The 15245-nt window shown below is 38.0% G+C and overlaps 1 protein-coding gene across 2 annotated transcripts in view; it reads right to left on the reverse strand.

Annotated features, from left to right (window-relative positions):
- LOC135202559 (peroxisome assembly protein 12-like) overlaps window positions 1-15245 on the reverse strand; it is a 165626-nt gene that overhangs the window by 68948 nt on the left and 81433 nt on the right. For both annotated transcript variants that reach the window (XR_010311759.1, XM_064232039.1), the window contains exons 5-6: window positions 8290-8424; window positions 3994-4156 (exon numbers count right to left, since the gene is read on the reverse strand). Coding sequence is in view for 1 of the 2 variants with exons in the window: in XM_064232039.1 (XP_064088109.1) it covers window positions 3994-4156; window positions 8290-8424 (298 nt within the window). In the remaining variant the exon portion in view is untranslated. The remainder of the gene's footprint in view (window positions 1-3993; window positions 4157-8289; window positions 8425-15245) is intronic.

Genomic DNA, 15245 nt, shown 5'->3' on the forward strand with positions numbered 1-15245 from the left:
AACAACAGTATCAATATGCAGTAAATGAACCTCGCTGTTAAACTCTCAGTTCCAGAGGTCCTTTATTCCTCATACTGTTGGACTGCGGAACAGTCTCCCTGAGGATACTGTGCAACTGGAACCTCAAAAGTTCAAGTGCACTTGCAACTCATTACTACCCCAAAGCAATTCTTTTTTTATTGTATATTAATAATTTACCTACACTTTTATCTATTTGTTCAGTATATATAATTCATAACAAACCAATGCTTACCCTATTGTGCCGATATGAATACTCAATGATCCTGCAAGTGTCTGTATCACTGATGTGGCAAATAGCTGTTCCGTGTAAATTCAGATTTTTGTTTGTCTGCTTGGGAACAGAGACAATTCTGACTGCATGAGATCACAAGTGTGGATTCAGCATTCTTTCGTCCGATGACCTAAATGTGGTACGACAAGGCACTTGTTGAGCCATGGAACAATTTTATCCAGTTGAAATTGGATTTGTAGGTGTGAAATGGGAACTTATATGCATATGTTTGTACATATGGAAGGGGTGAGTGAATCAAGGTTTGTGAACTTCTTGGAAAATGTGGTTCATTGAGGCACGAACTTCCTGGTGTGAGAGACAGTTGTTGTGGGCGGTTGACTATTACTGAAGAGGTAAGCTGATTGACATTCAACACCCTAACGTGTATTTCACCATTCCATTGATATTTTTCAACATTTTCTATTCCATTTTCTTTGATGAATGACTTTTGTTCCTGTGTGAAGGGAACTGCTCCATAGTATTTGTGTATGCCATATTACAAAGTGTTCCTTTTTGTTTGACAGAGGATTCATGGTTAAAGACAGTCATGGGAGACAGTTTAAGACTTTTTGACATCTGTCATAACTGACCGTTAAATGTGTTGACTTTGAGATAATCTACTAATTAGTAACAGTGATGGGAACCTGTCTTTCAATTTCCCTTTCGTTTTTTTTCTTATTCCATTTGAGATTGGAATTAGTTAACCCATTCCTTGTTTATTTCTATAATAACCAGCTGTATGTTAGATGTGTTAATCAAATTGTATTTTTGCAGCTCAGGATTTAATTTAAATGCCTTAGTTAAAAAGAAGGTATGAGAGAGAGAGAACCGGAGAGGATCAGAAAGAAAGAGGATTGAGAGATAATAGAGAGACGAGAGAGAGTTGAGAGAGAGAGGAGAGAGAGAGAGAGAGAGAGAGAGAGAGAGATATTCCAAACAGCAACTTCAGGTGAATAATTTTCTTTCAGAGAGCTAACAGATTTGGTTTGCAGCAGTTTAGAATAATAAAGTTGGGTTTTTGTAGGGTTCATTACCACTCCAAAGAGAAGCCTGTGGTGTGAATGGAATAGGATTAAGGTAAATAGTCAGGAGATGTGTTGTTTTTTGGGGCGTTGTTTGAAAATTTAGCATGGGACAGTTGGCACTCGTGTTTGCTGACTTCACATTGCGGGTCAAGTGAGGGCGAGGTGCTGCTTTTGGTGTGACTTCAGTTATCCTACAAGTGTTAAGAGTGTAAAGCTGTTCTCTGACGAGTTGTGTGTTTACTTTAAAAAGAAGTGTGGGTGTGTTTTAATGAGTGTAGGATGTTCATGTTGTTGCTGGGGACTCAGTGGAGAGAGGAAAAATAGCATGAGTTTTGATTTTTTACTTTTTTTATTTCAGTTTTTCTCTCTTTAGTTATTTTTTGTATGGATAATTTTGTATGGATAATTTAGACAATAAATTCCTCAAACATTAATTCTAATCTACTTTAATTAACCTTCTAGTAAATATCCTGGTCTCCATGATGAAAATTCAGTCCAATGATATGAGCTAAACTTACAGGAAATGTCAAACCTGTACAGTCTCAAGAACAGAGGTTGTCCCACAAACTTTGAGGATAATAACCTTGTCTCCCTTCCCATTGGTAGCTACAGACCTAATTAGCCTTCCTCTAAGGACACTAGCAAACCATGGGCAAATGGCAATCCTTAGTATCAACCCTTTTGAGAAGGTGCTTTAATCTTCAAGAAAGTGGAGTGGTCAGGACATCTTTCTTCCCAGTTGATGCCTAGATTTGATGGAAATTCCCAGGTGATTTGTGGAAGGGAGAACTAATTCACCTACAGACTGAAGAAACTGTTAAATGGGGAATTAGTAAGGGCTCACCATACACAACTTAAGGCATGATTCAAACCTCAAGTATGTGTCAAGAGGTATTTCTTCTAGTACCTAAAAGGGCTAAGTATTGCAGATGAGCCTCAAATGACTTAAGGATGTTCCTTTTGGTCTGTCATGTTCAGAGTTTGTTCACCTGGACTCATCTGACTCTAGTATGGATGTGGATTCACCTTACGTAACAGTAGAAATCATAGCACACTTGATGAATCAGCAGCCTCCTAGGACACTGGATATGACCACCATTCTGACTCCCAGTGTTCGGGAGGGACCGACAGCCATTCCAGAACCACCATACGATTAGAGCTGTGGGAGGGAAATCCTAATGTACTTGACATGACACCTATCCTGAAAATTATTTCAACAAAATTGCAGAGCATATGTGAGAAAGTGAGTTGGATGACTCACAGAAAATTCCACCTGAACCAGTTCCACCTGTTCAGCAGGTTTTAACATCTTCTGTTGTAAAAATTGCATTGCAACTTCCAAAGACCATAGAATTCTGGGAGTTATCAAATATATTGTGCTTCCAAATGATGAAGGAGCAAACTTGTTTATTGAAAGTCAAGTATCTGAAGAATTTGCATGGGTAGAACTTCCAGTTTCTATTTCTGCAGCTTCAGGTCATCATGCTGGCTGTACTGAGAAAGATCAGTTTCCTTTGTCTTCTAGTTCTTCTAGTTCTGATGACAACTTTTCAAGGATTAGATCACCTAAGGAGACTCAGGATAAGATACTCCAGTTATCACAAGAAGTATTGCCAGCTACTGATTTATTCCTCCTTTTCTTAGATCTTAGGGTTCAGTTTTCCATTCTGTCCTTGAATTGCCTGTATCCTCTTCTTTTCTGGCTACTGTAAGCTGTACCCAGAATACTACTAGTCCTTTTAAGAATCTAGATAGAAATTTAACAATAAAAGTGGAGGAAAAGCCAAGAATATAGGCCGAAGGAACTTTAACAAGTAAAGGACATTTTGACTCAAAACCCAAGAATGAATTCCATGCATTACAGGACTTCTTACCATTTCTTGGCAGTCTACTCTAGAGATAGGCAGGAGGCACAAGAGGGTGTCCAAGAGAAGTTCAAGAGCAGATTACACATTTTTTGGGGGGGAGGGGGGTAATTTATAATGTCTTTCATTCTGCAATTTTATAAAATAATAATGCTGTTACTAAATTCATCTGTAAAAAACCTAATAGAATAAAAAAATTAATCAGTCAAATTTTTTTCACTTCAAGTGCTAGCAAATGGACTGGACCCAAGTCTAATTTGCATATACCAGTATTTCAAATGTGTTTATAAGTGCTTTTGTTAATGAAGTATGAATAACCAATTTCCAACAACACACTAAAAAAGTAAGTTAATACAGTTTGAAAAAATTTCTGTATCAATTTTTAAAACTTAAAAACGACACACTCTTATCTCTCCTTTCTAATATAAAGTAAGGCAGTCCCTGGTTATCGGCCGACTTGGTTATTGGTGATCCGGTTTTGTGGGGGCTTGTCTACTGCCATAACAGGCCAAGTTCCATTTATCGGCGCCCCGGGGTGCGGCACCCCCATCGATAACCATGGACTGCCTATATTAGTTCGCAGCAACTTAAACCTTTCAGTACATATTTGGTGGATCTGACAACCAAACAGCTGGTAGTACTTTACTCCACAATTTGGGGACCAACACTGAGATTGTCGTTTGAAAATACTTTTATTAAAAATAATTTTACAATAACAAGACAATTTTAAGACATGAATCATTGCCATAAACCATGCCTCCCTGTTCCAGGAATTAAAGAGATAAAAAAATAATAACAAATGAGTTCTAACCTGTGGTGGGACAGGAATTGGTTTGTTCACAATAGATCTTGGGGTATTGCCACTGGAATAAAACCAATCCAGAAATTGCAAGAAGAATGCTGTAACTTCTAAAGAATTCATAATAGATGATCCTATCCTTTCCATTATCCACTGTCCAAACTGCCTTGCACTTCTGTAATGAGAAATAACATTAAAATAATAAAAAAACAAAAGGGCTCTATGACTGGCAAACACGGAAACTGATGATAACAAAATAATTTGACTAACCTCTATTAATGGCTAAACTGACACCTTGACATAGTGGATAGTTCAGGGGTTTAGCCTCTTGATAAGTAATGAAATCTGTTAAGTAACAAAGACTCAAAACCTGGTATTGTGTATAGACAATCCCCAAAACTAGTGTAGCATTCAAGAGGAAATTCATCAATTTTGAGGAGGGTTCAGCTGTTAAAAGTTCTGAAAAAAATTTCATCCCAAAGTGGGTGTGTGTATGTGCAGGGGTTATTATAGATATATTACAGAAATACGAGTCTTTATTTGTTGTGGCATACAAAAACTTACAAAATCCATAGTGTCCAAAACATTTCATATGCTACTTGAAATTAGGCTATTGTATATTACTGGTTGAAACCTTGTACATATCACATTTATGCACTATATTTACTAATTAAGGCGCTTACATCAACCCTTCTAAGGTCAGGCTAACTACACACATTAACATACCCAAGATGGGAAAATCTTAAAGTCGGCCAATTGAAAAAATCAAATGCACATGGCAGGTATAAGAAAAAAATTCTAAACAATTTTCTGTGCCCGCCATGGGAAGTTTGAAGTAAATATTTCCAACCCCATGCAGGGCCTCTTTCCCACGACTTGTAAAACTCCACTAATTTTAGTGTTATACATGTTCTAATATTGTTTTTAACTTTATTTTGCAAGAGGTTAAGGGGGGGTCAAAATGGAAGTAGCGGAAGTGAGAGTGAGGGTGAAGTATGAAAGGCTGTGTATATGAGAGAGGTACCCTGTATAATTCCTCCCTTATTTTCCAATAGGGTAGTATGTCATTGTGGAGATCGTAGCGGTGACTGGGGAATTCATTGGCAACGTTCTGGAGGAGTCTTGTGTATGAGGGGTCCTCACGTGCTGCAGTGCGAATTTCTTCCAAGGTTAGATCTTGATAGGTGGTGGGGGACAACCTTGAGGGCATAAAGCGACAGAACATATAGGTAGAGAATGTCTTGACGGTGTTCAACTTATTTTCCTTTTAATCCTTTGACTCCCTAGTTCCCTTTGACTTTTTCTGTGCACAGCAAACATCATAGAGGCCAAATTTATAGCAAACTCAGCACTCCTTAGCCAGTGTGGAACATGCAGCAGTGTATGGGAAATGGCCAGTTTTACCACAGTTCCTGCACTTGTGAGATGCTGCCTTACATGTGTCACTATGATGCTGTTGACCACAATTCTTGCATCTGCTACTTAAAGAAGGGTTTTTCTCCTGCGAGTAACTTTTCTCAGGTTGCGGCTGCTTAGCAGAAACCTTCTTTTGCTTCTTGTAGTTTGACACAGCACGTACTGAAGTCTTTGGAGCCTTTAGCTCAGTCGTTGTCTTTCGCAGCTTCAAAAGCCCTGCAAGTTGGCTTTACTTCCTCAAGTGTTGCTGTAGTTGGCATGCTGATGAGCTTCTTGGAGAGTTCTTCATTCCTTATGCCAACCAAAACGGCGTGTTTCATTTGCACCTCCACGCAGTTAACGCCTTTACACAAATCAACCTCCTCTGAGAGCAGATGTAAACGAACGAAAAAATCTGTTAATGACTCGCCTTCTGCTTGCTTGCATTGCATAAAAGCTAAACAGCAAAGTGCCTCATTCTGCTGACCCTTTATATAAGTTTCAATTTGAGTTAGACTTGCCCTTAGCTGTATTAATTGCTAAGGTTGTGATAAATTATCCAAATCTACCATAACAGCACAATCCTTCCATCTCTGCATCCGTTCTGTGTATTGCTTGAGTTAATGGTGGAGGCAGATTTACTGTAAACTTAGGTGATTGTACAGCTAAATTATGCCCTTGGAGAACGCTTGCAGATGTAGGCACTGGGGTAGGGGGCCCTATGCCATCACTTGCTTGAGGTAGGGGGTGCCTGAGGCCAGTCATAGCTTCAATTAATGCTTGAAATTCTTCCTGATGCCTGACATTGTCTCCTTTTCGTCTTTCTTCATCTTGTTTTCTTCTTCATCTTTTCTTTCCATGTATTCAAACATCTTGCTGATAAAATCCATGGCCGAAGGGGTTGATGAGGGAGAAGTAGATCTTGAATGTGTTGGAGATGACGTCATGTCAGCAGTGGTTGAGGAAGATGGGGGGAGAAACCTCTAAAGTCTTTGGTCTATTTCCTTTCTCGTGTTTTGGCGGCATATATAGAAAATTCAAACGAAATAAGAGAAAATATCACTCAGCGCCCTCAGTAGTAACGTCACAAACGATAGCCAATCACGACTACAATAGCTCTAGGCAACAGAGAGAGATCGGAGCTGGCAACACTGTGGCTTCTTGCGCTATTGCACGCATGGTGAAAGCAAGTAGTCTTCCCTCAAACGCACATTAGTCCTAATTTCGGTAGCCACCACGATATACTATTGAGTCACTGTAATAAAGCCCCAACAATATATTGAGTCACTGTAAACCACACAAACTCACTACCAATATATACGCACATCCAAACGAAGTTCAGGTTCACTGCTGCTGGGTAACTTGGTTACGATGAACGCAAACACTTGGTTCTTGCTTGCTTTGACCATGTTGGTTGGAGAAGTTAATAAACGATCGAAATTCACTTATGGCAACCCTACTCACTGCACCATCTTTGTTATCATTCAATAGATAGTTAATAAAGGGCTTCACTGAAACACTTGCATAAGTCCTTAAGCCATAAAATATGTGAAAATGATCAATATAAAAGTAATACACTGGAGGAGCTGTGAACAGTGGCGGGCTATGGACGTAGAATAATTGCAGTAATACCAGATAAAGACAACATGAGTAGCACGCCATATAAAATGATATAAATGCTACATAATATTCCCTATGCTCCAATAAACATGAATAATTGCATTTACGTATTCCTAACACAACATGTATGCTAAATTTGTATTAGAAATACAGGCACATATTAATAATAATAATAATCATACGTATTTGTAAATAATTATGATAATCCATCTCATAATGAACCAAACAAAAACTTCTTTCAGTTTTCTTCTGAAGATTGAAAAAGAAACCCACAAATTCAATTTGTAACTTGTTTACTTCTAAGTATTTACATTAAGTTTTACTCCACACTCGAGTACTTTCAGGCCCTTCTGTGGCCCATTCTCAAGAGATGTTTGGGATGTTAGCCTGGGTCAAGGCCCAAACATCTCTTGAGAATGGGCCACAGAAGGGCCTGAAAGTACTCGAGTGTGGAGTAAAACTTAATGTAAATACTTAGAAGTAAACAAGTTACAAATTGAATTTGTGGGTTTCTTTTTCAATCCATCTCATACTACCACTCACCCCCTGGAGTCCCATGCTCAGTGGAGGCCTAGATCTGCCATTGCCCAGTCACCACCCGCCCAATTATGAACGAATTGAAGGATTCACGGGTGCAGTCCTCCAGGTAGCGAGCCGTAAAAGTGGATTGCCTGTTCCACGCTCTGGCCCTTAGGACCTGGCTGACCGCTAGGGTCTTCGAGAAGGTTAGGGATGCTCCAAGGCCCCTGATGTCGTGAGGCCTGGCTTTCTCCGGGGGAGGCGTACCCGCTCCTTCGTAGGCTCTCCTGGTCATTTTCCTTAACCAGAAGGAGATGGTGTTCTTCGAATCCACCTTCTTTTCCCGGCCAGTGGACAAAAATTGGTTCCTAATGGCTGGCCTGAACCGGGCTGTCCTCCTGAGGCACTTCCTCACTGCCTGGACCGGACACAAGAGCAGGTCCTGAGGATCGTCTAATCTCACTATGGCCAGGATCGAGAACTCTATGAACCTGTCATTCCCAATCAAGGGGTTCTGGGTCTTAGCCATGAAGGAGGGTACATACCAAAGGGTGAGCTCCTTCCACCCTTTCGCGTGGGAAACCTTGTAAGATTGGCCATGTATGGAGGAACTATTCTTTTACAAAATTCTGCTTCAGCAAACTGGATGTGTCTCCCACAGTTAATGGTTATTCTCTGATAAATGGGTTTGCATAAAAATTGTTTCACTGCAAAAACAAAGTTATTCTGGTCATTAGTTCTACAAAAACAACCATTCTAACTTATAATGCTCACCTGATATTTCTGAAGGACAGCATTGCTTGCACTCTATCTTCAATAACTTCAATGTCATCATCAGTCAAATTGGCCAGTTTCACACCACAAATAGGTAATAAAGGTGAGTGAAACTTTGTTTTTCCAACCAAATACCTGCAAAGGACAATGCTTATATGAAACAAAAACATTTCTTCATTTGCATTTTAATAGAAACAAAGTGTATGTTCTCAACAACCAGATGAAAACAGCATTCTTCAGTACTGCACTGTGCCATTCATAAACTGAATCAAATTCTGTTATTTCTAGGTCTGCACTGAGTTTTACATTTCCAGTACGTAGTGTATATATTTAGTGCTGATGGGGTACTTTTACTATTATCAAAATATACTTTAACCAAATAAGTGAGTTAACAGTCTTAGCTCTCATAAGACAGGCCAGAAGAGTTTGTTGATAGTAAATATATTACATCATATTTAACGTAATACAACCCCTTAGAAATTTTTTAATAGGATAAACTGAAAATATTAAAGGTTCTGATTAAATTTCTGTCAAGGATTTGTTTCTAATACTTTACATACATTGTTGGTTGAAAGTTGGACAATCACTTAAGATTTCCTTTGATGCCTAAATGTGCAGGGACCCAACTTTCACCATTTGAACAGCTTCAAATCATTTGTGAAATGAAAACTTCAGGACAATGATTTTGAAATGACTTCTAAAGCACTTATAGTCAAGGAACAATTGTGAAAACAGGTGCATTATTAGATAAAGAAAACTGGCTTGTTTCATTAGACACGACTGCAACAAATCCTAAAATCATTTAAGATTTGAATCCATCCGTCTATTGTGTAATGTGGGCCTGTATGTTGTTCATGATGTTCAGGAGTACCATATCCATAATTTTTATATTGTACAAGGGTGCACAGACAAGTGCTTAATGCACAATAGTACTAGGAGTGGGAAATTCTAGCATTGGAGAAAGTTTTATGTTCACTTTTATCACCTAAAAAAATAAAGTTAACTCTCAATGGGAATGATGGTGAATGACTGTATAAAAATGTTTCTTTGATTGAAAAGTTCTTTACATTGTGTCACCTGTAAGCATCTTTATTACACATTATATGATTAGCTGTCGCAGTCAAGAGTCGGATACTGATAGCACGTAGCCAAATCACGAAACAGATAGAACAGTTGCTTTGTAGAGTATCATCAGGGTTGACCTGTCATTTCCCTAAGTATAGAACAGTTCTCCTGTCAAATTTATCACATTTTTTATTTTGGTAATGGTTGGGGGGTCAACTTCGATGACACCACAGGCAATGGAAGCTTTTCCTTTCGGGGCACAGCATCTTTTAATCAGGCTGGGGTGGAAACTGTCTCACCCCTCCCCCTTCTTGTAAAGGGTTTCTTCCTAAAATCAGACCCCTCTCTGGAAGGTTACATGCAGAAAGGCCCTGTTAATGGAAGCCATTGAGAATCATGTTCATATTCGCCACCAAACACGTCTTTTCAAGTGTCCCCAAAAAGGATTCCTCCAAACAAAGTGATATCCTAGACTTATCAACATTGAACACACACAATGTTTGCCAAATTTTCCAGGTAACTACCGTTGCCCTAGTACATGTAATCGTTCTAAGAGGGACTTGGACAGCTGTCACCATTCCCTTCTGCCCATTCCCAGGGTTCAAGATAGGGAAAGATATGTATATGTTCAAAGTCATGCCCTTTGGGGATCCACAGGAGAAGTGTGCTTGAAAAAAACTAAGAGCGGTGGCCGACAGGCTACTACATTCAAAAGGTTTTATGATTAATTGGGAAAATCCCACCTCACACCCAGGAGACCCTTTCAGTGCCTGGAACTGTTGGGATACTTTTCATGGCCTGTTGTCTCTCCCCATCATACTCAAAACAGACTAAGGCGAGTCCTCACAACGTACCAAGCACAGCCAAGAGTTTCCAAATGGCAATTAGAACGTATGACAGACCTGTTCCAATTCGCATCAATAGTAGATCCAATACTCAGATTGCAACAAAAGAATGTGAATAAATTCTGGTTATCACATGCAAGAAACAAAATGTGAGACTGACTTCATCAAAAAGGTTAAAAAAGTTAGGGAGATACTTCAGCCTTGGTCCCCGAAGGAATCTCTGGCGAAACAGGTTTCCGAATCCTAGTCTGTAGGAGTGACAATACACACAGATGCCTCGGTGACAGATTGGGAGGACTTTGGGAGGATCATCAGGTGGCAGGAAGGTGTTTAGCTACCGTAAAGAATTGTCATATAAATTTCCTGGAGCTGATGGCTGTCTTTTTGTTTCTCAAAATACTCAAAACCCTCCAAAACACATTTGGTTTGTTCTAGACAAGACGACTGCAATGTCCTACATCAAGAGGTTGGGATCACACTCATCTCCACTCTATACGATAATGCTAGCCATCCTTTGATGGAGCGAGCAAGAAGTGGTACTTATCTGCAATTCACCTCACACAGTCTCTCAATGTATTAGTAGACTCCCTATCAAGGAGAACCAGTCTCAACAGAACCATTCTTTTCAGACAACAGCCAACATGCTTCCACAACTGAAAGTGGACATGTTCACCACATATGAGAACCACAAACTACCAATCAAGCAACAGGAAGAGATGCGTTCCTACAAGACTGGAACAAATAGAGGTTGATATATATTTTTCCTCCATTGTTCGAGATTTCAGAGGTATTGAGTAAACTCATAACCTTCAAAGGAACAGCTTGCTTAACCCTTAAACGCCTATTGGATGTATTTTACGTTGACGAAAATTGTCTGTCGGGTGCTTAATTGACGTAAAATATGTCGTCACTAAAAAGTTTTTTAAATATTTGTGGAAAAATAGTTATAGGCCTACTTGACGAAAAATTTTGAATCACATACTTTGAGGGATGCTGGGAGTTCACGGATCAAGCTGTTGTTTTGTTTACAAGCGTTACCTAGGCACGCATGCGCGAATTTCTTTCTTCTCGCACTAAAAAGCATCAGCGACACATCTCAGAAAATATTTTGTCACATTGTCATAATTTTTGCACCGTTTTATATTAGCCGTTACATAGAGTTTTATATATGAAAATGTGCACAATTTTATGTAGAATACAACAAAAAACAACCCATGGTTGTAGCTTTTATCAGTTTTGAAATATTTTCATATAAATAAATAAGTGCCAAAATTTCAACCTTCGGTCAACTTTGACTCAACCAAAATGGTTGAAAAACGCAATTGTAAGCTAAAACTCTTACATTCTAGTAATATTCAATCATTTACCTTCATTTTGCAACAAATTGGAAGTCTCTAGCACAATATTTCGATTTATGGTGAATTTTTGAAAAAAAAAATTTCCTTACGTCCGCGCGGTAACTGCCGAAAAAATCAGAAGTTCTTTTCTCAGATTGTCGTAATGTTTGCACCGTTTTATATTAGCCATTACATAAAGTTTTACATATGAAAATGTGTGCAATTTCATGTAGACTACAACAAAAAACAACCCATGGTTGTAGCTTTTATCAGTTTTGAAATATTTTCATATAAATAACAATGTGTCAATATTTCAACCTTTGGTCAACATTGACTCGACCAAAATGGTCGAAAAACGCATTTGTAAGCTAAAAATCTTACATTCTAGTAATATTCAATCATTTAGCTTCATTTTTCAATAAATTGGAAGTCCCTAGCACAATATTTCGATTTATGGTGAATTTTTGAAAAAAAAAATTTCCTTACGTCCGCGTGGTAACTGCCGAAAAAATCAGAAATTCTTTTGTCAGATTGTCGTAATGTTTGCACCGTTTTATATTAGCCGTTACATAAAGTTTTATATACAAAAATGTGTGTAATTTCATGTAGAATACAACAATAAACAACCCATGGTTGTAGCTTTTATCAGTTTTGAAATACTTTCATATAAATAACGATAAGTGCCAAAATTTCAACCTTCGGTCAATTTTGACTCGACCGAAATGGTCGAAAAACGCAATTGTAAGCTACAACAATTACAGTCTAGCAATAGTCAATCCTTTACCTTCATTTTACAAGAAATTGGAAGTGTCTAGTACAATATTTCAATTCATGATGAATTTTTGAAAAAAAACTTTTTCCTTACGTCCGTGCGGTAACTGCCGAAAAAATCAGAAGTTCTTTCGTCAGATTGTCGTAATGTTTGCACCGTTTTATATTAGCCATTACATAAAGTTTTATATATGAAAATGTGTGCAATTTCATGTAGAATACAACTAAAAATAACTCACGGTTGTAGCTTTTATCAGTTTTGATATTTTCATATAAATCACGATAAATAGAAACAATTCGACCTTCCGTCAACTTTAACTCGACCGAGATGGTCGAAAACTGCAATTGTAAGCTACAGCAATTACAGTCTAGTAATATTCAATCAATTACCTTCATTTTGCAACAAAACGGGAAGTCTTTAGCACAATATTTCGATTTATGGTGAATTTTTTAAAACAACTTTTTTTTACATCCGTACGTTACGAATTCATGCATCATATTGTGATAATATTTTTTCTGTGTTGCTTTCATCGTTTTACAATTTTGTTATATACCAAAATTATCGTAATTTAGTGTACATTTAAACGAAAAAAATTAACTCATTAGCTTTAACCGTTTCGCTCACAGCGCAATTTGTATACAATTATATATGAAATTTTTTTTCACACTGTCGTACATTCCAATAATTATATATGATAATATTTTTTTCATTTCTGATGGTTGCATACTAAACGTCAGGCAATGACAAAAAAGGTGCCAAAAATGAACTCTTAATCTTGAAAACTAAGCGTGCTGTGATTTTTTGAAAAAAAAAAACTTTTTTTCCGCTTCGGCGCTCACTCCCGAGCATACGAGAGACACTTTCGGAAATACCAGCTCAGCGTTTAAGGGTTATTAGCCCCAAATTGGCCAAAAAGGCATTAGTTACTACTGCTTTAACACAGGTGAAGAGATGAATTTCACTACTGTCTAATGCTTTATCCCAGTCAGTAGGAGGGAGAGTCATTTACGGATGCTCCTTTGAGCCAAGACCTTCACATGTGAAATTTTAAAATATTATCTACCATGAAAATTACTCTCCCAACATTGCTAGGTACCTAGTGAAAAAATTACAGACTTCTTATATCTGGCAATACCAGTCTGTATGAATGATTGATTGATTGTGAGTTATCTGGCGTCATAACTACCAGGATCACCGATGCCAAATACTAAATGTGATCTTTTCACTTTTATAATATATTAAACAGAATTCAAAATAAAATTTTGCTGAAAGAACTACATATAAATTTGATTAAAAAAATATTAAAATAAAATTCTGATAAAAAGAATTGTTAATTAATTTGATCACATAACAGTATAACTTAGGAGAAAATTTTAGTAAAAAAATATACTAAGACAGCACAGCTGTAAAATATATTTGAGGAGACCAGCTTCTTTGATAAAAGAGATAACATTATTAATATATATGCTTTCTCCTCTTTCCATGCTATAATTACCACCTGCTTCAATACTGAAAGCTAAAAAACGATTCCTAAGTTCCACTAAACTGGGACACTCAACCAGCAATTGCCTAATGGTTAGCAGAACTAAGCAATCATCACAGAAGGGCTCATTCTCCCACTCCATCAGATAGCCCTGAATTAAACGTATATGGCCAATACGTAATCTACACAATAAAACCTCCCACTTCTTGGTATTAGGTCATAATTCCAAGGGTGTGTCTGACTAGTGATTTCTTTCATTTTATTGGGGCCTACTCTGTCCCACTGAAGTGCCCATATCTTGGTAACAAAAAGTTTGTGCTGCTGATTTGGCTAGCTGATCTGCCTCTTCGTTTCCCGATATGTTCACATGGGCAGGAACGCAACACAAAGAAACAATGCTGCCTCTATACTGGTGCAAGAAGATCCACTGCAAGATCTTCAACACTAAGGATGATCAGTATTGAAGACTTCCAGGGACTGTAAGGCACTTTTAGTCACAAAATATTGTGTACCTACACACTGGGGGTGTTGCATTATGTTCCAGTGCTACTAAGATGCCATACAGTTCAGCTGTAAAGTTTGATGCAACTGAAGGAAGCACACCTCTTCGGTTAAAAGAATCACTAAAGACTCCATAACCAACGCCAGCATTGGATTTGGAACCATCAGTAAATATAAAACTTGTATCTATATGCTCTGATGCATGCTCTAAAAATAAAACCCTCATTTCCTCATCAGATTTATCTCTCTTTGTCCATTGAAGTACCTGCAGAATTTCACATTAGGTAACCTCCAGACAAGAGTACTGGGATACACAAAAGTAATTATGAGAAATTTTTAAATATTTGTATCCTCTAAAATCTTTTTAATTCTATAGCTAAAAGGAGTGGGATACCTTGGATGACTTTCGTAAAAACCGTTAAAAATATTTCTATTTGCCACAGCAAATGCCAGAGATTTGGGGAGTCTTTGCACTCTAAACCAGTACCGAAGTAATGATGACTGGCGATAGAGTTCAAGGGGCATCTCTCCTGCATCAACTAGCAAACTAGATATTGGTGACGAACGGAAAACTCCTGTGGCTATACAAATACCTGAATGATGCACTGAATCTAAAATTTTTAAGTTAGATAAGGCAGCTGAAGAATATACTTCACAACTGTATGACAGCTTTGATAAGATTAAGGATTTATGAAGCTTTAGTAAAAGATTTCTATCAGCTCCCCAACGGGTATGAGAAAGCACCTTCAAGATGTGTACAGCTTCTAGGCACTTTGCTTTTATATGTTTGATATGGGGGACCCCAGTCATTCTACTGTCAAAAACTAGGCCTAAAAAGTATGCTTGTTCTAAACATGGGATTCTACGGCCATACAAATAAAGGTCTGGATCAGGATGCACTCCCCTGATCCAACAAAAGTGGACAGCAGTAGTCTTGCTTCAGAGATTTTAAA

This window comes from Macrobrachium nipponense, chromosome 30 (genome assembly GCF_015104395.2).
Source record: "Macrobrachium nipponense isolate FS-2020 chromosome 30, ASM1510439v2, whole genome shotgun sequence".
Taxonomy (NCBI): Eukaryota; Metazoa; Arthropoda; class Malacostraca; order Decapoda; family Palaemonidae; genus Macrobrachium; species Macrobrachium nipponense.